At 35.6% G+C, this 26,125-nt stretch overlaps 1 protein-coding gene across 1 annotated transcript; it reads left to right on the top strand.

Moving 5' to 3' along the window:
• The first annotated feature begins 19,868 nt into the window (after positions 1-19,868).
• On the top strand, positions 19,869-20,477 carry LOC149185558 (uncharacterized). Its single transcript, XM_089412430.1, has 2 exons — positions 19,869-20,024; positions 20,132-20,477. Exons 1-2 carry the CDS (start codon positions 19,919-19,921, stop codon positions 20,398-20,400), a joined length of 375 nt encoding a protein of 124 aa, XP_089268556.1. The 5' UTR covers positions 19,869-19,918; the 3' UTR covers positions 20,401-20,477.
• Positions 20,478-26,125: the final 5,648 nt, after the last annotated feature.

Here is a 26,125-nt window from a genome sequence, read left to right as displayed (position 1 = left end):
TGCATTTTCTTTCTACAACATCTTCTAGAGTTTCTAAGCCATTTTCTGAGTTGTTCCATCATTTTTCTTAGTTTTCTATTTTCTTGCTTTAATAGCTTGATTCTCCGCCTATTCCTTTCTTTCAGTCCTTTAGTAGGTTCTGAAATTGGTGTTGTAAATAAAGACAGAGCAATAGTGACATTTTCGTTAACAGAAGGTACTTCAATTTTTTCACAATTTTCATCAATCAAAATTGAGTTATCTTCTGATTATCAGGGGTTAATGGAATGGTCCCTTCTCTAGAAAAGTCTGGTTCTTTCATCATTTTGGCCAATTTTTCTGAATGTTCTTGGCTATGCATGCTTGGTGAGGATGGAAAGATCTCAGTGTTATCAGTATTAGGGGTAGAGGCTGCAAAATCAGCAGTTGGTTTAGATGGGATCTCAAAACAATCTTCCTTCCCTTTAGAACAAAAGAGGGTTCCCATATTTTCCCATAGAATTTGTGGGAATATCTTCAACTAGAATTTATGCATGGTTAATGGGAATTCCCTCAGTCTAAGGTTCTACATGATTCATGGGAGTTCCCTTAGTCTAAGTTTCTACATGATTCATGGGAGTTCCCTCAGTCTAAGTTTCAGCATGATTCATGGGATTCTCACTTTGGAATCCAATTGCCGCAGTTTATATTTTCTTTCTACCACATATTCTAGAGTTTCTTAGGCATTATCTGAGTTGTTCCATCCTTTTTCTCAGTTTTTTATTTTCTTGCTTTAATAACTTGATTCTCCGCCTATTCCTTTCTTCTAGTCCTTTAGTAGGTTCTAAAATTGGTGTTGTACATAAAGATAGAGCAATAGTGACATTTTCGTTAATAGGAGGTACTTCAAGTTTTTCACAATTTTCATCAATCAAAATTGAGTTATCTTTTGATTATCACAGGTTAATGGAATGGTCCCTTCTCTAGAAAATTTCGGTTCTTTCATCGTTTTGGCCAATTTTTTTGAATGTTCATGGCCATGCATGCTTGGTGAGGATGACAAGATCTCATTATTATCAGTATTAGGGATAGAGGCTACAAAATCAACAGCTGGTTCAAATGGGATCTCAAAACAGTCTTCCTTCCCTTCAAAAGAAAAGAGAGTTCCCATATTTTCCAAGAGCTGGGCTATCTCCTCTTCAAAAATTCAGGGTGAATTAACTTGTTTTTCCATAGAAGATTCATGATATAGCTCATTCTTCGACGCATGCTCAACAACCCCTACAGGCTTCTTTTCCATGGGCAATCTTTCCAACCTTCTATGCTTAGCTGGCAAAAAAACTAGGATAGAGGCTACCCTCTTCTCAACTCTAGTCAAATTATGCAGCACTATCACTCTCCTCTCTTGGATGACTATTTCCTAGTTCAGGGGAAGCATTTTTCATGTCTAGCTGAACGGTTTCCATATCAAGTTGAGTATTTTATTCCTCACACATTTCTTCCACAAATGGTGGGTCATCAGATCCAAAAAAATTGCCTGGCTTAATTGAGATAATGCCCATTCCCTACTGAATATCAATTTGAGTAAACAATGGTGACTGACTATAACACTTGGGTCCTTTGCTCTACCCAATCTACCAATAGCTTCATGTCAAAGGAAATTGAGAAAGAAAGACATATTTAATATTATTTTTTGTTTTAAAACTACCAATAGTTTGAGATGGCATGGTCTTACCACGTCATGGTGGCTGTCACATGTAATGTACCTCTGGATTATGTCTACAAGATCCTTACATGGTTCTCCAAATGAAGTGGGGTGGAATCCTTTTCCTTTGTGGACCAATTCTTCACTAGGGTCTATAAACAATTTCATCACACTTTCGAGTCCAGTATGCTTGTCTATCCATTTATCTCCTTCTGTGGAGAGACATGTAACTTCCGCTAGGATAATTTCATTGACAGGTATCCCCTTACCTTTAACCGTTGTGACTTCATTAAGTAAATTTTTAAAAATTCTACAGCCACAACGTTATCAAATCCCTGCAATCGGGTGAAATATTCAAGCCAACCCACCTCTCTAATATTCTTTGGGCTTGCTCAGTCACCCGTAGTGAAACATTCTCATTTCAAATGGATTTACCCCCCATTGTTGTTGGTTTGGAAGGTATTTCTGCCAAGGAACTATATGCAAGGTTGTTTCAATCTGGAATTCTTCTACTGGAATAAGCTATATGGCAGAGTAATGTCGTCTAGTGTGGCTTTATGTGACAAAACTTGCCATATTTGTTAATTGTTCTTAGTCACGTCAAGCACGTGCTATGTCTTAACCCCTCCCAATAGGAAAGGTCGACCGTGATTAGAGAAGTTATGGAAATTAAATGTTCACACAGAAGCATTCATTATCACGAAGGGGAATGGTTAAATCAGGCACATCCAGATTGAAGAATTAATTAGCTGTCATAAATGCGTGGATTGCTGACGTACAGTAATGATTATGAACTTTTAAAAAGCATGATTATAATGATATACCATGTGTGAAAAGATTTCCTTAATAAATAACCTTTGAAGATCATAAAAGCATATATCGGACGATATTCCTTTATAAGTAAAATGCATATTACATAGGTTCGAAAGTGTAAATTTTGTTCATATCATAGTTAATATACCATCTTTAGTTGTTTTCTAAAAGTATAAGTGTAGATATTGATGATGGTGATCTATTTATTGAGAATAAGGAGGTCTAATAACATAATCATGATAAGGTAATTCAAAATATATTCCGATGCCACAGGCAAAGCCACTACTGCTAGTAGGTGTCCATAGCCTCGACAGGGTTTCCTTTTTAACCTATAGATGAGATAGTGTCCGATGAATGATAGATAATATTATAATTTATTATTTTAAATGAATTTTCTCAAAAGGTCATTGTTCTCGCGTGGTGACCAGATAAGAACAATGCCACTCAGTGGATCATAAAAAAGTGAACAAGCCCGGTCGTGATGAGACCTCTTGTCCTTTTGACAATAACATCAAAGGCTATTACCCTGGTTTGGTGGCTATAATGGGAATGTCACTTATGTTATTGTCCTATGATCATGGTAGGCCATCTTGTGATGAGACCCCCTATCCTTTGAGAATATCTAACTTTAAGTGTCATATTTTTTTGGAAAATGATATGTTTATCATCAAGGGTGGCTCACCATCTCCTTAAGAGTTTAAGGATGGCAGAAGGAAAAGAGAAGATGCCAAAATGTAAGTATCATTCCCTTTTTATTTTAAAAGAGAATCACCATTTAAAGATGTACACAAAAAATGAAACTACTACGGTGGTGATAAATGATGAACAGTTTATTATTCTTTCAGAAATTCCAAATATAAAATAAACATTTAAATTCATAGGATGTGCCATAGGAAAAAGAGAAAAATGTTCTTCATAGGATGTTAACTAAGATGTTATTCTTAACACCATGGTAGAGTAAAGATCAATGCTTTTCAAGTTCACTTGAAAGATTGTCGTCAATTGTGTGGAATAGAAACATCTTGGTGCAAAGGGAATGAAAATTGTTCCAAAGGGAACATAAATCAAAGGGAACAACATCGGAAATTAAAGGAACAACAAATTGTGCCAAAGGGAACAAAAGCTATGCTAAAGGTAACAACAGTTGTGCCGAAGGGAACAACAACTATGACGAAGGAAACAATAGATGTGATAAAGGGAACATCATTCATGATAAAGGGAACACCAGTCGTGATATATGGAACAACAACTGCAACAAATTCTTTTATCCTATTTTTCTTATAAGGAAAAGGACATGGAAAGAAAAAAAAAAAAAGAGGAAAAAAAAATAAGAAAAAGAGAGGAAAAAAAGATAACTTAATCGAATCTAAAGAAAATATATACAGTATATACAAGATGATAAAGAAAATCATATTTTTAAAGAGATGGATCTGCTGGGTTACCACCCCAGTCAACTATAATCTGGAATGTAGGATCGTTACTTACCTCATGATAGAAAGACTCCTTCATGAGTGGTTGGTGGTAGAGGCATAGTTGATGTGTGTTTACTAAAAACGATGTACCAAATCCATCAATAGTGTTTAGAGTTATGGTACCATTATTGTGGACTTCTTTGATTTCATATGGCCCGAGCCACCTTGTCTATAATTTCCCTATAAAATCCTGAAACCTGGAATCATATAGCAATGCCCAATCACCTTTTTGGAATGATTTCTTTTTAATCATTCGATCATGCCATTTAGCTCTTTACTATTGTATAATAGTAGTGTGTTCGACATCAAATAGATGTGCTTCATCTAACTCATTAAGTTGTTGTAGGCACTAGGTTTGTCCTTCTATAAAATATATTCCAATTTCCCTTGCAATCTTGAGATTTTTTATTTCAAATTCTATTGGAAAAATTGGTTGTTTTCTAAAGACAAGGTGATATGGAGAGTGACCAATAGTGTTCTGCCATGTTTTCTGATAAGCCCATATGGATTCTGGAAGCTTGGCTGCCCAATTTCAACAATCTACGGATACGGTTTTGGTTAGAATTTCCTCTAGGACTTTGTTAGTTCTTTCCACATGTTCGTTTTCCTAGGGGTGATATGGAGAAGTAATTCTATGCTTAATATGATAGTTATGGAGGGTCGTCTACCAGTTGACAATCGTCTACCTTAGGTACTCGATATAGGAAATATGCCACAAAATTTTCTTTTTTGGTCGATCCTTAATGGTAATATCAAACTCCTGAAACAACAATAACCATCAAAACATCCACCCATTAGTAATGGGATCATTAGCTAAATATCTAATAGCAGAGTGATGAGTGTACAAAAAAACTAGATAGCCTATTATATAATGTTAGAATTTATTTATAGCATGTATAACAAATACAGATTATTTTATGGTTACTGTATCGTTTAATTCAGCAGGAGTAAGGTTTTTGTTGATATAATAGATAGCATAAGGTTTCTTGTTTTCCTCTTTTCCAAGACAATTCCTAAGGTTATGTCCGATGCATCCGTGGAGATGTGAAAAGGTAGCTCTCAGTTTGGTCCTCCTAACATTGGTGTTGTCGAAATAAGTTTCTTGAGATATGCGAACGCAACATCACAATTGTAAAACCATTCAAATTTGACATTGCCTGTTAAAGTATATAAAGGTGCAGCAATCTTTGAAAATTGTTCTATAAATTTGCGATAATAACCTGAATAAGTGAGAAAACTTCGTACCTCAGTTTGTGTGTGGGGTGTTGGTAACTTAAGGATTACCTCGATTTTCATTGGATCCACCTGAATCCCTACAGTAGAAATATAGTTCCCTAAAACAACACCTTCGGTCATCATTATATGGCATTTTTCATTACTTAGACACAATTTGGTAGCAATACATCGTTCATGGGATTTCTCTATATTTTTCATAGCTTTATCAAAGTCATCCCCAAACGAGGTGAAATCATCCATATACAACTCGAGTCCTTCATTGATTAGGTTAGAGAAAATACTCAAGATTTTTCTTTGGAATATGGTTGGAGCATGCATAGTCCAAAGTGTAAAACCCTGTATGCGAATGTACCCTATGGGCAGGTAAACGTGGTTTTGTCTTGATCTTCTGGAGCAATCTGGATTTGATTGTAACCACTAATACCATCTAGAAAAGAAAATAATTTCTTCTCAGCTAAAGTATCAAGGACTTGGTCTATGAAAGGAAGGGGAAAATGGTCTTTTTGGGTGGCTTTGTTGAGTTCCCTATAATCTACACAAATTCTCCGCTATCTGCAATCGAGTATATGAAGTTTGCATCCAACGATTTCTACAATTCTTGCTTCAAAATATCCCTAAGGTTTGGATTCAAACTCCTTTGGGGCTTCCAGATAGAATGAGCATATTTTTCTATATAGATATGATGGGTGCATAGCTGCAGGTGATGATCTTTCATGTCTAAATAGTCATAGGAAAAAGCCTGCTTGTACTTATGGAGAACCTGAATTAATTTCTGTTGTTGATGTTTGTCTAGATCAACATTAATATTGAGGGTTCTTCCTGGCTCTACTTCAATTACAATGTTGGTATGGACTGTAGTTGTGGGAATATGATTGTCATTTAAATTCTCTGAGGGTATCCTTGTGGATCATTATCAAGTAGAGCTTTTAGCATTTGGCATGTTGATTTTCTGATAACAGCTGGTTTATTGATGAATTTATTGATTACATCATCTCCTAATTGATTTTTAATTCCTAGAGCTTCATCTAAAGAAAGGGGAGAGCACATATTTTCTTCTTGATATCGAGGCGGGCGTAACTAAAGATTTTTTGCAGGCGGACTAGGTTGAGTAGGAGGATATAGAATAATATTTTTGACAACGTTTCCTTTCGCAATCGTCATGTTTCCATTTCGACATCCTATATATGCATTCTTCGTTGCTAACCATGGTCTTCCTAGTATTAATGGATGTCCATCTGGGCTACTTGTCGGGTTGATGACCATAAAGTCTACAGGATATTCCCAAGAGTCTACAGAGACTGTAATGTCTTCTAAAGTTCCTTCCAGCTTGATCACCGACATTTAGCTAATTCCAGCAGGGTTGAGGTTGGTTATAAAGTTCTAATATCCAAGACATTACGGGTTTCGTAGGTCAAAAGGTTAATAACTGCTCCCAAGTCTACCAATGTGTTTGGAAAAGTGCATCCTTGTATTTGGATAGCCACGATTGGACTTCCTGGGTCTTCATAATTAAGAGGAACTTGTTTTACTAAAATAAGGTCAGATAATGTTCCTACAACATGAATTGTGGGTGGATCTTTCAGTTTTCTCTCACGATTCTTCCCACATAATTTCTTGATCATTTTGGTGTAAATCGGGATATCATGTAGGGCCTATAGGAGTGGAATTTTTATACACAATTTTTTCTACTCCCCTACACTATCAAACTCATGGTAGATGGCTAGTTTAGTTATCATGAGTCTTTAGGGAATGGAGGGGAAGTGGTTGTGATTTTCTCAAATTATTGTTACTTAACTGTGTTTCCTATTGGTTTTGTTTCTGTAATAACCACAGTCGAAGGATTTATTGTAATTTTCTCTTCTTTATTGTTTTCTTGTTCTTGATCATTATGATTTTCTTTAGGAGAAATAATGCATCCAGATCTCAGTTGGAGCTCATTACATCCTAAAGGAATTATTTCATAGACCGGATTCTCAACAACTTACACGTCTTGGAGAAGTTTATTATTGGGGTTAAGATTTGGTTGAGCCGACAGGTGAGGACACACCGGAGTTTGAAGATTATGAGGCAAATGAAATGGAGCCTGTAGTGTCAGTTGAGGTTGAGGGATTGCCCTATGGGTGGATTTCCCAATCCCACAGCTCGCTGCCAATTTTGAGGCTATATTGGATTTTGCGCAGGCGTCTTCGACCATTGCGAGGGATAAGAATTGGTAACAGGATTCTGCCATAATGGGGTAGGATATTGCGAATTTGGCCATCCTGATCAAGTAAGAGATTTATATATCCATGGTGATGTAGGATATGATTGGGATTGGCAAGTGGGATTTAAGGGTGATTGTCCCAGCAATGTGTTTCCAAGATTCTATGGTGGAATATACCGCCCATAATAAAATGAGGGATCTTGCATCATACCTATAGGGTGTGATTTCCATGGTCGACATTGAGTCATCAAGTATGCAAGTTTTGTTTCCTCCTCGGTTTCTTTAAATACAACTTTTAATCTTGGAAGTGATGGACATTGTTCTATCGAATGTTCCTTAGTGCAAATAGCATAGGTTCACACCATGTCCAAAGGGCATTCCCTTTCAATGTGCTTCTTTCAGCAACATGCACACAATATGGTCAATGTTGAATCTGCCTCAGCTTGCTTCTATTTGGCCTGAAAAACATCTAATTGTGTAGTGAGTGTGCCCAAAATGTCACTTTTAAAATCTTCTAAAATATTACCAATTTTTGTTCACGTTACACCACCACCTATGGTCTTACTGATTTGGGTGAGGGGATCCCGTATCCCAAATTTGGATCGTGTACTGCCATGTGAACACCTGATACAAAACTTAACAATATTATCATATTCTTCCTGGGAGATGTCACCTTTGCCCATTAAATTTAATGTTTCTATCCATTCATCTTTCATGCCTTTTATTAAAGCAACATTCAGTACTTCATTTAGTAAACTAGTATAAGGAAATCTTTGTAAGTTGTACTAAAATATCTTAATATATTCTTCTAAGGTTTCATTGTTTTTTGGAGTCATTTTAAAATTTTCATCCTTCATGTCTATGGTTCGACAGTAATCCTAATATTTAGTAAGAAAGTTATTTTTCATAGCATCCCAGTGATTTAGTGCCTCCTCCTAAGCCCATAAACCATCGTAACACTACTCCTTTTCAAGTAGAAGGGAACAATTTCAATTTTTGTGGATCAATGGTATAATGATAACCTCCATACAACACATTGAACTCAAATAAAAAGGTGTTTGGATCCTCTAAGGTCATCCCATGAAAGGTTGGGATATTCTATAAAGGAATAGCCTTCATTGGGGCATTAGCCACCCGGTCAACAATAAGATATTCTAATGTTGAAGTTTAGTTTTGTTGCCTTTGGGTTGCCATCTAATCGAAAATATGTCAGCAATTTTCATAGATTACTTGATCAAGAGGTATTAATTGAGCAGGTAAGTTATAGATATTATTTGGCTCTGAAGGGGGGCTTTAATATGCTTCCTAAGTCTGGGATCTCTGGCGGTTTCTCTACTATCGAGATCACAGGAAATCTTGACCTTGAGGATCGTGGATCTACTCCACTAGTTCCACCTTCTTCTTCTTTCAAATTGCAAGAATTTCCCTCTTGTGAAGGACTAGAGTGCCGAATAAATGTGCTTTGGAATCTTTGCTCAGATCCTTCAGTTTTACTGTGAATCTCATCATGAAATGTAATTGGTGATTCTGCTGCTTGAGGGATTATGATAAAGCCATTCCCAGGTACTCTTCCGGGTCCTACTGATGCTTGAGATTCAAATTTTTGAATAATTTCATCGATGAAGGTTGCTCTCTGAAGGCTCACCTGTCCCTGGGTTTTTGTGGTTTTTGATACTGCCTTTTGTTCTATCACTGCCCGATTCCTATTCTTTTTCTTAGTCATACTCACTTACATAGCCTAATGGTATCGACTGAAAGCGGGTGTTAGGCACAAGCTTTTTACTTATCGCATGCGTAGGTTCTTACATTCCGTCTTCAATACTCGACCTCTAAGAGATACAACCTATGATTTGACAAGCTTCCCGAAAACAACGCAAAATTTTTTGGCACTAAGATGACTCTTTACAATCAACTTAATCCTACCTTCATTAATCTTATCAACCTTAGATTCATCTCTTATTTCAAGGGTATCATCATAATATATGCAAGAATAGATTCTTAGGCTATGAAAGAGTGTAAAATGAATAATACAGAAAAGTTACATTAAACATTATCCTAATGCAATCGTTGCAGAGACAAATGATGACAACAAATAATTACTCCTACAATTACAATCTTATGAAAGAAGATTATTTTAATTCATCAACCATTCTATCTATTCTTCAACAAATCCTTGGCATAAGGAATATTAGTAAATCACACAAATGCTTAAAAGTATTACTTCTTAAAGACAACTTACAGAATTTACAAACTCAACCCTTGCATTCATGTAATGCAATCCAATCAACAATTTCAGGAAATGCATAATAGAATTACAAGATACAGAATTCAATAGATTATCTACCATGAAAGAAAAGGAAAGAGAATAGAAACACAACTAATGCGAATGTGGAAAAGTAACTAACTAATAATGATACACAAGAGACAGTAGAACCTCCAGCCACTAGGCCCATGGTCTCCAGAAGTACTGTTTTATATAATTTTGATACTGAAGACTAAGGTAATATCTTACGCAGATTCATTAACTTCAAAATATTTTTACACAATGACCATGAGAAAGTTAAAACTCAGATTGTTGTATCCAATATACAGTAAAATGCAATAATAAAAAATATCCTCAGCTGTCTTATATATTACATTAAAAACTGAATATGGAGCTATCCTGAGAATCAACAGGTTCTCTGGATTTCTCTTTTAAACATAAGATCCTTGAATAGTAATGATCAGTTTCCTTTGACTCCATTCTTCGATCTTGCTCAGGCATCAAGCTGTAATTTTCTTAGAATTGGACATCTGTTGATTAAAATCTTGCTCCAATATCTGGAGGGAACAACAATAGTTCGATTGGACTGATCTGGATAACAATTTAGTTAAATTATAACCTTTTTGATATTTAAAAGTCTCAAACTAAATATACTATCTTCAACTAACTTTCATTATCCTTTTTCTCTTAAATCATTACAAATTAAAGGAAAACTGCTTAGAAACATAACGTTTATTTAAGGAAATAGGGAGAATAATTATACCATTTTCATGGCCCAACGCCTTGATGTTGAAAAGGGTCAATTTAAATTAACATTTATTGAACCTAAGATATTTGGGGCTAAAGTTGCCAAATACTACAAAACATTTGTGCTTTCTTGTAATACTAAATAGATTCATCCTATAGATCTATTTTGACAAACAAACTAGGGAGATGATCTATTCCACTCTTGTTCGGAATAATGCTTAATTAGTTATGTAAATTGCTATTTGTGTTCTCTGCAAAATTAAAGCAGCAAATTGTTAGGGTGGTCACTGCTGGAAGGTGTTGGAAATTAGCTGTAATGTCATTAGATATGTTTCAGAGTTGATTTTAGTAATAGTTTTACTATATAAGAATGTAGTTAATAGTTCAATTAATATATGAGATTTGCAGCATTTTTTAGCTCACACACAGTAACTGTGTTTTTATTTGTTTTATCTTTTTTATATGTATTTTTCTTCATAGTACTGTTGGCTTCTCAGTTGGCTGGAAATAAGTCATTTCATATTCTACATGTGGTATCAGAGCAGGTAAAATTGTTTTGGGATAAAGTTGTATTGTTGGAATTTCGCCAAAGTTAATCATGTCGAATTCTAACCAAATGCTAGTTCCAGAATTTGATGGGAACGATTATGATTATTGGTGCATTAAGATGCTAACCTTTTTGATTGGAAAATATTTGTGGGAGATTGTTGAATCAGGATATGAGGAGCTAGCTGATTGGAATGCTCTTACAGCCAATGAAAGAACAACAAGAAAGGAAGCAAGGAAGAAGAATGCTCAAGCTTTGTTTCACATTCAGATAGCTCTTGATAAGAGCTTATTTCCAAGAATATCAGGAGCAAAAACTGCCAAAGCTGCCTAGGAGACTCTACAAGAAGCTTACCAAGGTAGTGATCAAGTTAAGGTGGTCAAGCTTCAGACATTGAAGCAAGAGTTCGAGAATTTGAAGATGCAAGAAGCTGAAAGTGTCAGTGACTATTGTGTGAGAGTCAAAGATGTGGTCAATAAAATGGCTACACTTGGAGAAACTGTAAGTAATGAAGTTTTAATTAAAAAGGTATTGATATCTTTAACACATAGATGGAATCATGTTGCAATAATCATGGAAGAAAGTAAGGATTTGACAAAACTACAGTTTGATGAGTTGGTTGAATCTTTGATGTCTCGTGAAGAAAGATTGAAGGAAACTTTTGAAGGTGTAGAGAAATCTTTTTCCTCTAAATTACAAATTACAAAGAATGAAGATGCAAGTAGCAGCAGTACCAAAAGACATCAAGGTCAAGGTAAATGGCAAAGCCAAAATTATTCAAGAGGTAGAGGAAGAGGTGGCTCAAGTGGAAGAGGTAGTTTCAGAGGAAGAGGTAGAGGTATATTTGATAAGAGAAATGTTCAATGTTACTATTGTAACAAGTATGGTCACTTTGAAAGAGAATTCAGATTGAAATAAGGTAAAAATGCTAATTATGCTCAAGAAAGTGTTCAGTATCCTCCAGATCACTTATTTTTATCTTATGCCAAAGGTGAAAATACTATTAAAGATGTTTGGTACCTAGATTATGGATGCTCTAACCATATGACAAGGAATGAGAAGATGTTTTCAGTAAAGGATGGAAGTTTCAAATCCAAGATCTAGCTTGGTGATGATAAATCATTGGAGGTTGCTGCCAAAGGAGCTATGGAAGTCCAAACAAAAGAAGGTATAAAGAGTATTCATGGCATTTATTATACTCCACAATTGAAGCATAATTTTTTGAGTCGTTGGGAAGCTATGTGAGAAAAATTATAAAGTACTCTTTGAAAATAAGACTATGATAAGAATAAGGGAAATAGGGTGATCATTGTTGTGCCTATGACAAGCAATAGGATGTTTCCCTTGAGGTTTGATGAAGATAACAACAAGCTTGCAAATATGGCTTATGAGGATTCAAGTTGGTTATGGCATCTCAGGTATGGGCATTTAAATTTTCACAATTTGAGGTTTCTAACCTCACATGCATTAGTTTCTGGTTTGCCTAAGGTAGAAGAGCATAAAGAGGTCTGTGAAGGATGTGCTAAAGGAAATCATGCAAAGGAAAGGTTTCCAAAGGGTAGTGCATGGAGAGCTCATCACCCACTTCAGCTTGTTCATTCAGACATCTGTGGTCCTATGCATACTAAGAGTTTGGGTAAGTCATCATATTTCATCACTTTTATTGATGATTACTCACAAAATTGTTGGGTATATTTTTTCAAGGCCAAAAGTGAAGCCCTGGATACATTCAAGAAGTTCAAAGCCCTTGTAGAAAATGAGAGAGGGTGCAAGATCAAATGTTTTCGGACTGACCGTCGAGGATAATTCTACTCAAAAGCTTTCCAGAGTTATTGTGATATGAATGGCATCAGGAGGCAGCATACTACATCATACACACCCCAACAGAATGGCATAGCTGAAAGAAAAAATCGTACTGTGGTTGAAATGGCAAGATGCATGCTACAAACTAAGGGATTGAGCAACTCTTATTGGGGAGATGCAGTTGCTACAGCAGTGTACATCCTCAACCATAGCCCCACCAGTGCACTGGAAAAGATGACTCCTTATGAAGCTTGGTATGGAAAAAGGCCTAATGTTAATCATTTCAAAGTTTTTGGTTGTTTGGCTTATGTGCATGTACCTGATCAGAATAGAAAAAAGTTAGATGCAAAGAGCGAGTTATGTATTTTTATTGGGTATAGTGAGATAAGCAAGGCTTATAAATTGTATAATCCTCTAACTAACAAGCTTATTGTCTCAAGAGATGTAATTTTTGATGAAGGGGGAGTTTATGGTCATCAAAAAGGTCATGTTGAGAAGACAAAATCTATTTTGAATGATGATATAATTGTTGATAATGATCATGAGCAGCCAACTAATGTTTCTGTAACTAGTGGCTTAACTCCACCAAGCAGCCCTTCATCAATTTCTTCAACATCAAGTTCAAGTCCAACTTCTTCTCCAAGTTCTACAAGGAAGGTAAGAAGATTGAGTGATATTTATGAGAGGAGTGCAAATCAATCACATGAAGAAAGCCCAATAGGTGAGATAGTTAATTTTGCTTTATTAGCCAAGGCTGAATTTGAACCATCATGTTTTGAAGATGCATGTACTAATGAGGTTTGGCTGCAAGCCATGCAAGAAGAGATGGATTCCATTCAAAGGAATGACACTTGGAAGTTGACAGAGCTTCCACATGACAAGAAAAAGATTGGCACCAAATGGGTCTATAAGACTAAATTTAACAGTGATGGGAGTGTTGAAAGACACAAAGCAAGATTAGTTGCTAAAGGATTCACACAGAAGTATGGAATTGATTATGAAGAGACATTTGCAGACCATTAGAATGTTGATTTCATTAGCAGCTCATAAAAAGTGGAGCATACATCATATGGATGTGAAAAGTGTCTTCTTGAATGGGTACTTAGAAGAGGAAGTATATGTGGAACAACCACAAGGTTTTGAAGTGGAAGGAAAGGAGAATAATGTCTACAAGTTGAAGAAGGTTTTGTATGGCCTTAACCAAGCACCAAGAGCATGGTATGCAAGGATTGATGGATACTTTCAAGAAAATGGCTTCCAGAGAAGTAAGAATGATCCTACCCTTTACTACAAACAAGAAGGTATTGATTTTTTAATCATAAGTTTGTATGTTGATGATCTATTGTATATGGGTAGTAGTTCTAAGATGAATGATAAATTCAATTTTTTTATGATGAATGAATTTGAGATGAAAGATCTAGGAATCATGAAACATTTTCTAGGAATGGAGGTTTATCAAAGTAAGGATGAGATTTTCATTTGTCAGACAAAGTATGAACATGATATGCTAAATAAATTTGATATGATTGATTGTAATCCATCCCCTACTCCAAGTGCTCATGGAGAGGTGTTATGTAGAGATGATGGTGTTGATTTAGTTGATGAGAAAACTTACAGAAGTATTGTGGGGAGCTTGATATTTCTAAGCCACACAAGGCCTATCTAACATATTCAGTTTCACTTGTTTCAAGATATATGAAAAATCCATCTCAAATACATATGAAGGTAGCCAAGAGGATTTTAAGGTATGCGAAAGGCACTCTAAATTTTGGTATTCATTACTACTCTTCTGAAAAGTTCAATCTTGTTGGATTTAGTGATTCAGATTGGGGAGGTTGTCTTGATGACCATAAGTCCACATCTGGAAATTGTTTCTCTTTTGGTTCTGGTTTGATTACATGGAGCTCAAAAAAACAAATCATTGTTGCCCTCTCATCCACAGAAGCCGACTATGTTGCAATTACCTTAGCAGGTACACAAGCTCTTTGGCTTAGAAAAAATTTGGAAGAAACTAGAGAAATACAAATTCAGCCTACAGTGAATTATTGTGATAATGTAAGTGCTATCAAGTTAGCAAATAATCCAGTTCATCAGAGCACGACGAAGCATTTTGACTTGAAATATCACTTCATTAGACATTTGGTGCAGAAGAAGGATATTGAATTGAAGCATATAAATACTCAGCATCAACTAGAAGATATCTTCACCAAAGCAGTTGCAGAAGATCAATTTTGGGCACTAGGAGATAAGATAATAAATCTTCATTAATCATTAACGGGGAGTGTTGGGAATAATGCTTATGTAAAATGCTATTTTGTGTTCTCTGCAAAATTAAAGCACGGGTGGTCACTGCTCGAAGGTGCCGGAAATTAGCTATAATTTCATTAGATATGTTTCAGAGTTGATTTTAGTAATAGTTTTACTATATAAGAATGTAGTTAATAGTTCAATTAATATATGAGATTTGCAGCATTTTTTTTAGCTCACACACAGTAATTGTGTTTTTATTTGTTTGGTTGGAAATAAGTCATTTCATATTCTACAACTCTCACAAGTTTTTTTATTACTGTGTTTAAATTATAAAATTCTTTAAACAATACTAGTGTAGAGCTCAAAATGGAGAAGAAAAAACCCTCTCTCACAAAAGACACTAAGATTAAATCACTTTATCATTAATATGATGCTTTTTCACTATGGACTGTATCGAGGCTTGTACAATGGTGGTATCGGAGATGATTTTGGGATTAAATTAGGTTTGGAACCTCAAAACATTGATGCAACTCAGGAAATTATCAAAAATGAGAATGACAACATCCAAGCTCTCTGAAAAAGGTTGAAGTTTCCCATGAAAGAGCATCCATAGACACAGGAGGTAGGAGAGCTTGAAAAGGAGAAAGAGACTTTGTTAAAGATTATAATTCAACAAAATGTGCAAATAAATTGGAAGTAAAGATGGAAAGGTTATTAAATGAGAGAAAGCAAGTTGGCAACACATCAATTTAAGAATTAGAGACTGGTTCAACATGAGATAATGCCACAAGGAAATTGACTAAAGAATTATCTTCTCTCACCCTGAAGAATGAACAGGTTGATAAATTAAAGAGATCATTGGATTGATCATAATAGAATACGATCAATTCATATAATGGATCAGTGGCCGAGATACAGAAAAATTTCAAGTTAGAAAAGAAAACTTTAGCCGTTTTTGAGATGATCTAACAGTGCTCAACGTTTGTCATAGGTGAAATAACGAATTTGGATGGAAATCATGTCATCTGTATCTAAGTTTTTCTCTTTTATTGAAATCACTATGGAATAGGAAGAGTTACTGGAAAGAGAAAATGAAGATATCGATGAAATAAAATTTAAATAGGAAACCAATGTGGCTTGGCAGCTCAGATTATCAAATATTTGAATACAAAGACAAGTGAACAACTGGAGGAGTTAGGTGTTTTGCTGACAAAGGTGACACAATTATTTAAACTAGGAAATTTTTAATGAAAAAAAACTGTTATGCTAAAAACAAAAAATAAATGTGAAAATTTACAGGTACAAATTACTGAGTTTTACCAAAAAAAAAATCTATTCTTCACCAGAAAGTTCTTCCCTCATTCAATAATTCACAAGGCTAGATGATAACAGAGGACATGTATCAAATATCATTGAAGATAGTAGCTATGGACAAGTCAATGTTTGTTGGAGTCAAGGGAGAAATAAGTGGTGAAAATCTACTATCAAATATCACGATAGTAGCTATGGAAAAGTCAAAGTTTGTTGGAGTCAAGGGAGAAATAAGTGGTTAAAATCTACTTCAGATTTTAGGGGATGATCTTTTTATTTGCTATGAGATTAAATATTTTTTTATAGTAAAACCACTTTTGAAAAATATATTGAAATAGATGAAGCATACAAGCAAATGATTGATCTAGATTATCCAACAAATGAAGAATAGGAACAACTAGTCAAATTGGTTGGAAGTTCAGTTTATTGTTGCAGCATATCAACAAGAGATAAAATCATTTCATGATTTGGAGTAGAAAACACATAACAAATTCAGATGCATTGAACCCAAATGTAGATATGAGGGGGAAATTTTCTAGTTTTACCAAGTTGTTATTTAGATTACCCAAAATATATTGGATAATAATAATTTTTCATTGTAAATCTGTAATAGATAGAATATTTTGTAAAATACTTGATATATAATCTTATCTTTTAATGGAAAAGGGTTCATACTTGGACTGATTTTTGGAATATAGTTGTCATTTTTGAAGTTTTTGGAGATAATCAAAGGATTCTAATTTAGATCATTAGCAACATTTGTTTTATGTGTGAGTAATTTCCTGTAATTACATGTCTTTTTTCTACATACATTTTAGGTTGTATAGAAAGGTGGGCAAGACTAGGTTGAGTGTCAACCTCCCTGTAAGTGCAAAGTTATATTCATTACTAAGTAGATCAAGGTGACAGTGTGTCATGCTCATCCCTCTACATCAATAGATTGTTGCTTCTGTATCAATTCTTAGATGTATCATTGTTAGTTATAAAGATTATTCTATACACTATACTCTTGTTAGATGATTAGATATTCATAGAGGATATTTGATTTTGTAATTTCTTCTAAGGTCTTTTACCAAAACTATATAAATATTTGTATGTTGTTAAGGTTGGAATAAACACTTTGAATAATTCTAAAAGTTCTAAGGATTATTAACATATAAGCAAAGTTTGTATCCTTAAATCATCCTTTTCCAAGCACACCCTTAAATTGATGATTTGACACAATTCTTTATCAAGGAACTCTCTACAATGATACAAAAAATGACTTCTTTATACACTGATATCTATTGAATTATCAATGCACTTGTCCAAAAAAGAGACTTGATGCCCTCAAAATCATTAAGAGTTGGTGTAGATCTAAAAAATTCATAAAAAAATTGTCTATCGAGATCGTCTTTAGTGGCTAGACTCAAGTAATGGCATACATATTATCTAGAGCCCAATTGTAAAACCAAAATACTCACAAAATTGCAATAAGAAGGTGATAGACCCTTGCATATCATGATTGGATTGACCAACTAGTTGATACCCTCTATACCTTGACTGATCTCTCTCTCTATTTCACTCGATGGCACCACACATGCATCTGCATTGGCAACAAAATTCACACACTTCAACAAACTTAACACACATCCACATGTACAAACATATGTACACAAATCTATGTACACATGATGAATTCTATGTCTTCATCTTTTTTAGTCTTCTTGTGAGGGAGTAACCCTAAGATGAGCTTTGATACCAAATTAGAAAATGGAAGAGGATCCATAGAAAAAAATAACTCACACAAATAACCTTATTGTTGTACAATTGCATTCAATTACAAATAAATTATATAGTTGGTCTTAGATCCAACTAATTCTAAGCTTAGAGATAGGAGTTGAGAAAATCTCTCAACAACCTCCTACAAATCTCAAACGAATTATAAATTCAACAAAATGCATTAATAGAAGCATTACTTCCAAGTCCTAATTGAGACTTTGAAGTGAGAAGATCTCCATAATATTAGTAGTATATTTTGTCTCGCCAAGAGACTTGTATATTGATGCTCCCAACTATTGACATGGTTTTAATGGTGCTTTGTTCTAATAACTTGAAATCATTCATAACATTACATAACACAAAGCCTTTATTTTTCCATGAGATCATCCCTATCAGTTTTATTCATGAAATTTTCAAAATGATTATAACAGCTGCAATCTCAAACTCTTTCCTTAAGGATCAAAGGAAGGGCTCTATGAAAGTGCTTTTAAAAATAAAACACAATATAGGGGTACGCCACCCCAACACAAGTTAAAATGAATGGTTTATAAAATGAATAAAATGACAAAAGATGAGCTTTTGGCAACCTCAATTCATCACCCCACACACAAAAATATTTATAATGATTTGAAGAGAAAATCTTCAATTTTATTTTCCTTAAATATGTTTTAAACAATAACTACAAGTCTACCTTAATAATCTTAATAATCTAATCACTGATCCAACTAATATTATGACATGAAAATACTTAAAAACCCTATATACCATTTTACAAAATAAAACTATACAAAAGTGTTTAAAGACATTAACCACCAAAAATACATTTCTAAGAAAATAATTAATAGAGTGATTTTGTTAAAACGGATTTTCAATGAGTTTAAAAAAATAATCATTAACAAAACTACCACTAGCAGAAATCATCTTAGCAGACAATTAATTACTATTATGAATAGTAATTAATGTTGTGCCTAGAGAGGATAAAAGACATAAAGCACACTAAATCTGCTTCGGGAGTATACAGCCACATGTGATACCTAAATTCACCTGCAAAATTATAGTAAAAGGTCAATAAAATTGTAAGGGTTGCATCCAAAATTTTGCTTGAAAGGTCACTACAAGAGTAAAATATTTTGAACGGTCACAAATATTAGATAAATCACATTTTTGATTAAGCACTTCAGTCTAAATTCCAACTCATTGTGCCGAAAATAATTCAGGTTTGTTGATTTTTCAAGTAATTAAATCACATTGGCAATGTTGGAAAACAACTCTGCTAGTCACTGTAATATTTGTTTATATTAAAAATAGAATAGTGATTAGTTGTTTCTTAAAAAGTGTATATGCCTTATTTTTGAAGCTAAAAACAGATTGCATCTTTTCATTTAACAATCACAGAGACCTTTTTAGGGCGGTAAAGGAATAACTCGTCTACCCAATTACACGAATCAGCGTAGTTACATATGTAGATAGGGCAAACATTTTGTTCTTTGCTAAAAAAGAAGTATAACTCGTCTGTCCAATTGCGCGAATAAATTGGAGTAGTCACATCTGTAAATAGGGCAAGGAATTTTCTTGGGGGGCTGAAAAAGATAACTCGTCTGCCCAATTGCGCGAATAAATCGGAGTAGTTAAATCTGTAAGTAGGGCGTCCACTCTATGGATCGTCGATCTATGTCATCGTAGTGACGCTTGACTTTGCATGATTCATAAATGTGATTCTCGTGATACTCAGCATAACACTTTCTCAACTTGACATAAAAAGAAGAGGCCACCATAGAGGAATTTAATACGGCGAATTGTCCTCAGAAACACTCAAAACATCAAAATTTGACCATGGTTGGGAGTGTAGATGGTTTTCAAACCAAGTTTGGAGTTGGCCTGCTTCTACATAAGGCAACCTATGCCGTTGTATTTCTCACCGCTTGCTTACCGACTTCGCCCTACTCCAGTTGTTGGTATGGTTGTGTATTTGGTGTAACCTAGATTGAGGCTTTCTAATCTATGACATATCAGTAATTTGCTCATTAGGTTATGTACTGATGCACTTCAACTCTTTTCGCAGAAGTGGTTGTGTTGTTCCCTTTGAAGGCGTTCAGTTTCAACTTAGTGATACTATCGAGTATCCGTAAGCAAAGAAGATGGGCAATTCCCCACCACAAGGGCAGGACGTCAGTGGCAGCAAGAACATGGCCGAGCACGGGAAGAACAGCAGCACCAAGAACGTCATCGGCCCCAGCAGCAAGATCGACGGCAATCCCGTCGTCGGCAACAAGAACAACACAACCAGCCCGAGCAACAAAGGTGACGGCGGCAACAACAAATGCGGCGTGAAAAAGTGCGACGGCTGCCACTCCTAGAGCGACTTATGCTACCCGGTAATGGCAACTTAACTAGACCAACTTATACTAAGTGGCTTTTGTTTTCCTCTCTGAAATTTATCCTTCGCTTTTGCTTCACTACTGCACTATATGCACAAATATGTCATGGTTTATGATTTCCATTTCTTTTCGTCCGCACAAACACGGTAGTGATTTTTTTTTCTGTTATTGTTTCGCAGGTATGGGAAAGAATAAATGCAGTCGAAGATTATCTGTTTATCTAAGACTGACTATGTGTTGATATACAGTTAGTTTATAGACAAATCGTTTTTTAATATAAATAAGGGATCTCCATGTTAATTCTAAAGGACGCTAGTATATTGTAATTTTGATTTATGTATAAGCAAACTACCTCCCTGGTTTCTCTGTTTTAATGCTTTTAATGGGGTTTTTCTGTTTCAATGCTTTTAATGGTTATACTTTTAAATGTAGTTATTATTATATACTTATATATGTAATTCAAGGAAGTATTGAATTAAACATGGTTTTTTTATATTTTCTAATATCATTATTTTGATGGTGGATTCTGTTAATAGTGCAAGGGGATTTGCTGGATGTAAAATTCCAATTAGACCTTACACAGTTTGGTGTAAGAGTCCCATAAGGTTATGGTCCAGTCACTATTGGAATTGTAAGGAATGCTTTGGTTGCAATTGGGATTCACAACTGAACCAATCAAGGCTTCCTCAGGGTTTATCATGTATACTGCGAAGGGATTCTTAGGCCCAAACTATAAACATACACTACAGGATTTACCGCAATCCCGCTGAGTGAGGATTTAGGTCTTTATGTATGGGTCTATACTTATCTGCTGTTTGAGCCGAGTCCTATTTGGGTGTCAAGGAGAGGAAGGAGGTATTAAGGGCTTTTAAGATAGTTTTAGTACCCCTTGAATCCTCAACAACATTTAAAATATCTAGTTTGAATATATCCCAACAAGCTTTAAAGAAATCCACATTAAAACCATGTGGGCCTCGTGCTTTGCCATTCTGCATTTCTTTGAGTACCTCGCTGACCTCCTCTTCAGTTACTGGTCTGTTTAGGTTAATATTGTCCTCTCTAGACACCAGCTTAGGGATATATCTTGTGATTTCCTTTATTGTTTTTTCCTTGTCACCATTGTTTTCTCGTGAAATGTCTCAAAAACGCTTGACAAACACTGTTTCAATATCATTATGTGTGTTCTGATTCTCTCCCTTCTTATCCTTTATTGCCCAGATTCTATTGAATGCTCTATTGGCCATAGTGGATCTATGGAAAAATCTCGTGTTGCACTCTGATTCTTTGAGCCATTGCACTCTCTACTTTTGTCTCCAGAATATTTCCTCCTGTTTGGATAGGTTTTCCCATTCATGGTGAAGTTTGTCAGACTATTCATTTTCGTCTTTGTTAAAGCCATCTTGGATAAACTCCTGGTTGAGTTCCTGAATTTTGGTTTCCACTCATTTTTTGTTCACAAAAATGTTACCAAAATCCTTCTTGTTCCATTCTTTGAGTCTAAACGTAATATGCTTTAGTCTTTTGTGTAGGAGAAACATTTTAGATCCTTGGATATGCAATTCCTCAATCCACCATTGTTGATATTAGTCAAGAAATCTGGGTGGGAGAGCCAGATATTTTCGAATCTGAAGGGTCTATTCCTTGGAGCATCCAAACCCTTGATTTCCAATTGAATCGTCAAGTGATCTAGCCTCCAAAGGGAAGAAGTTTTGCTGTAATTTCATTATTTATAAGCATAAGTTCCTTGGATATGCAATTCCTCGATCCACCATCGTCGATCTATGGTGGATTCCGTAGCCAAAGCCATTACCCATCTGACCCAATTGTGATCAAACCCAAAGGCTGTGAGTATACTTTTGATGTAAACCCAATTGACCTTGTCATAAGCTTTGGCGATATCCTGTTGCATGATCATCCCGGCCTACTTTTTTCTTGTGAGAGAGTGAACCACCTCATGGGTTTGAATAATGTTCAAAATTTGTCTGCCCTCCACATAACGAGATTGCTCCTCTGACACCAATGTAGGGAGGAGAGGTTGGAGTCTGTTAGCCACTACTTTGTATATTATCTTGTATACTACATTGCATAAAGCTATGGGTCTATACTTATCTGCTGTTTGAGCCGAGTCCTATTTGGGTGTCAAGGAGAGGAAGGAGGTATTAAGGGCTTTTAAGATAGTTTTACTACCCCTTGAATCCTCAACAACATTTAAAATATCTAGTTTGACTATATCCCAACAAGCTTTGAAGAAATCCACATTAAAACCATCTGGCCTCGTGCTTTGCCATTCTGCATTTCTTTGAGTACCTCGCTGACCTCCTCTTCAGTTACTGGTCTGTTTAGGTTAATATTGTCCTCTCTAGGCACCAGCTTAGGGATATATCTTGTGATTTCCTTTATTGTTTTTTCCTTGTCAGGATTGTTTTCTTGTGAAATGTCTCAAAAACGCTGGACTAGCACCGTTTCAATATCATGATGTGTGTTCTGAGTCTCTCCCTTCTTATCCTTTATTGCCGAGATTCTATTGAATGCTCTATTGGCCATAGTGGATCTATGGAAAAATCTCGTGTTGCACTCTCCTTCTTTGAGCCATTGCACTCTCGACTTTTGTCTCCAGAATATTTCCTCCTATTTGGATAGGTTTTCCCATTCATGGTGAAGTTTGTCAGACTATTCATTTCCGTCTTTGTTAAAGCCATCTTGGATAAACTCCTGGTTGAGTTCCTGAATTTTGGTTTCCACTCATTTTTTTTTCACAAAAATGTTACCAAAATCCTTCTTGTTCCATTCTTTGAGTCTAAACTTAGTATGCTTTAGTCTTTTGTGCAGGAGAAACATTTTAGATCCTTGGATATGCAATTCCTCAATCCACCATTGTTGATATTAGTTAAGAAATCTGGCTGGGAGAGATATTTTCGAATCTGAAGGGTCTATTCCTTGGAGCATCCAAACCCTTGATTTCCAATTGAATCGGCCAGTGATCTGAGCCTCCAAAGGGAATAATTTTTGTTGTAATTTCAATATTTATAAGCATAAGTTCCTCTGATATCAAGAACCTGTCTAATCTAGAGGCCACCTAAGCTTCCCCACCTCTCTTGTTGTTCCGTGTTATAAGGTCATTGTCTGAGTCCGAGTCAACCAATTTCAAGTTCTCTGTGAACGATTGAAATGATAATGAGTCTTTGTTTAGTGCTCTAGTTCCTCCTTTTTTTTCGAAGAGATTTTATCATATTAATATCCCCTCCCATGATCCAAGAGATACCAATCTATCTGTCCCTGAGATCGGTGAGAGATTCTAGCAATCTGAGCTTATCCTCTATTCTTTTAGGACCATAAACATTAGTGACTAGGAAGGTTTTAGAAACCCCTACTCGTTGAATGACTACTGATAAGTAGTTTTTGGATGCCTCTGCATCTAATACTCTGACTTTTTGGGGGTTCGAGAGAGTGAGAATGCCCCCAGCTGTGTTATTTGTTGTAACTTCTAAAAACTCAAATTTATGGAGCCATTTGCTATGGATTAATTTTATTTTCTAGACGTAACACTTCATTTCCTGAATGAAGATCATATCTGGCATATTTTGTTTCATTCTAAAACTGAGCATTCTTTGCTTTCTTTTACTACCTAGACCTCTTATATTCCAAAATGTAAACTTCATAATTAAAGATTTATGAAGGAGTAACTAGTCAGGTCTTTCATCTTACCTGAGTCTATCATTAGCTTTCCACACTACATTAATATCTTCTTCTGCTTTTTTCAGCCCCTTTTCTTGCCTGCATTTCTGGTTGCTAATCCTGGATTTGATTTCATTGTTTTCACACCTCTGCACTTCTGCATGTCGATGTTCTTTCCTTTAACTGCCCCCTTTTCCTAAGTTTTCCACAAAAACAACTACTGTATTCTATTGCATTCATCTTGAGGTAATGAATCTATCCCCGTCGTGGTTCCCTGCTGCAGAAATCCTTCCAGATCTAGGTGTTCTTTATCTATAATTTCCTGAAGTTCATGATCTTGCAGATCTATTTCACTCTGGGTCATCTCTTGGTCCATCTCTAGCTCTATTTCATTCATCATGGTTTCTTCCTTATCATTAGTATTTTGTACTGGAGTGTAGTTTACCACTTTCTCCTTTTCTTTAGGGTCTTCCTCCATAGATTGGACTTCATTTGGCATGTCTTCAATCTCTACAAGAGCTTGGAATTTATTCTGACTCGCCTTTTTCCCTTCATTATGTTGTTGCTTTGGTTCTTTTTTACTCCTTTTTCTCTGCTTGCTACTTTCTGAAAGTTTTCTGTTTCCTTCTTTACTTTCAGTTTACTTTTGTCTTCTACTTTACTGAGAGGGCAGTCTCTGATCAAGTGTCCATGTTCGTGGCATTTACGACATCTAAACGGAATATGCTCATAGTCCACCGTTTGCACCCATTCCTCATCTAAAACTTCCAAGATGACTTCGTCTGGAAGAGCTCCTGAAAGATCCATCTCCACAAAAATCCTTGCATAGGAAGTATATTTACCCCTTCTGGTGCCTTCTGAGGCTTTGAAAAAATGACCTATCTTATTACCTATAGCCACAAGTGATTCATTTTGCCAATAATCTAGAAGTAGAGAAAAAAGCCTTACCCAGACAGGAACTGAAGTGAAAGTTTCCCGCTCTGGAACAAAGTTCATCACCCAAGGCTGCATATAGAGGCCCGCTGCTGCAAAAAAGTAGGGTCCTCCTTCGAATATTCTATCTTTGTCTTCGATGTTTGTAAACACCATTGTGAAGAAACCCTTTGACCCAAGGTGTAGATCAATACTATCCTTAGGTTTCCAGTGATATTTGATCCATGTCTGCAAAGCCTTTTCAGTGGGCCATACTCCCATGAATTTGCATATGATGGCATAAGTCTCCATGTGTTCCCTGTGCTCCTGCAGTGCCAGATTATTTAAAACTACTCTTGGAGTGATTTTAATTCTGGGTCTACACGGTCCCTTTTGTTTTTCATCCTCCTTTTTTCCTGGTTTTTGTCTTCTTCTTCCTTGTCCTTTATGTTGCTCTTTTCCTTGGACTCTGCCCCATCTGTCTCCTTTTCCTTATTTATGCTTTCTTCCTCCACTGAACCTCTGACATTACCCAGATGTGACTTGCCTCTGCTGGCCACAACATCTTTGTAGGAGGGAGTGGAGCTCCCTCCTCTGCGGGCCTCCATTAGGGTCAGACTCTGCATCTCTCAGAAACTCTGCGTGCTTTTTTGTTCTCCTTCCCGTGTGATGTTCAGAAACCTTTTTATCAATGAGGCCTCTATTTTCTTGAATTTCCATTATTTTCCATCATTTTTTCTACTAATTTCCTTTTTTTTCATAAATAAAATGTCAATTAATGCCTCATTGTCTTTCTAAAGCCTTTGCCAATTTCCTTAGCCATAATAAACTAAATGAGCACCCATACTAGGATGTTTTGCCTAATGTTAAGCTTGGAATAAGTGTCCCATGACCTTGGTTATTATTTTTCCTTTATTAACCTTGTTACATGGATTTTTAACCCTAGGCTGTTACAACAAACAAACAAACAAAACAATGGACTATGTACATAGGATAGGGAACAACCCTAGACTTTCATTGAGAATATTGTTTCAAATATTGGCCATTTAAATGAAGAGAGTCAATATTTCCATCTAAATATTGGAAAAAAT

The sequence above is a fragment of the Pinus tabuliformis genome, chromosome 3_1, assembly GCF_031772625.1.
Source record: "Pinus tabuliformis cultivar Carrire ecotype Pingquan chromosome 3_1, CPIR1, whole genome shotgun sequence".
Lineage (NCBI taxonomy): Eukaryota > Viridiplantae > Streptophyta > Pinopsida > Pinales > Pinaceae > Pinus > Pinus tabuliformis.
This window is presented reverse-complemented; position numbering and strand designations above follow the sequence as displayed.

Excerpts from the sequence above, each read along its gene's own strand:
- LOC149185558 (XM_089412430.1), top strand. The coding sequence starts at position 19,919 with ATGGTTTTCAAACCAAGTTTGGAGTTGGCCTGCTTCTACATAAGGCAA. Across the intron at positions 20,025-20,131 it reads TCGCCCTACTCCAGTTGTTG|AAGTGGTTGTGTTGTTCCCT; the intron begins GTATGGTTGTGT and ends CTCTTTTCGCAG.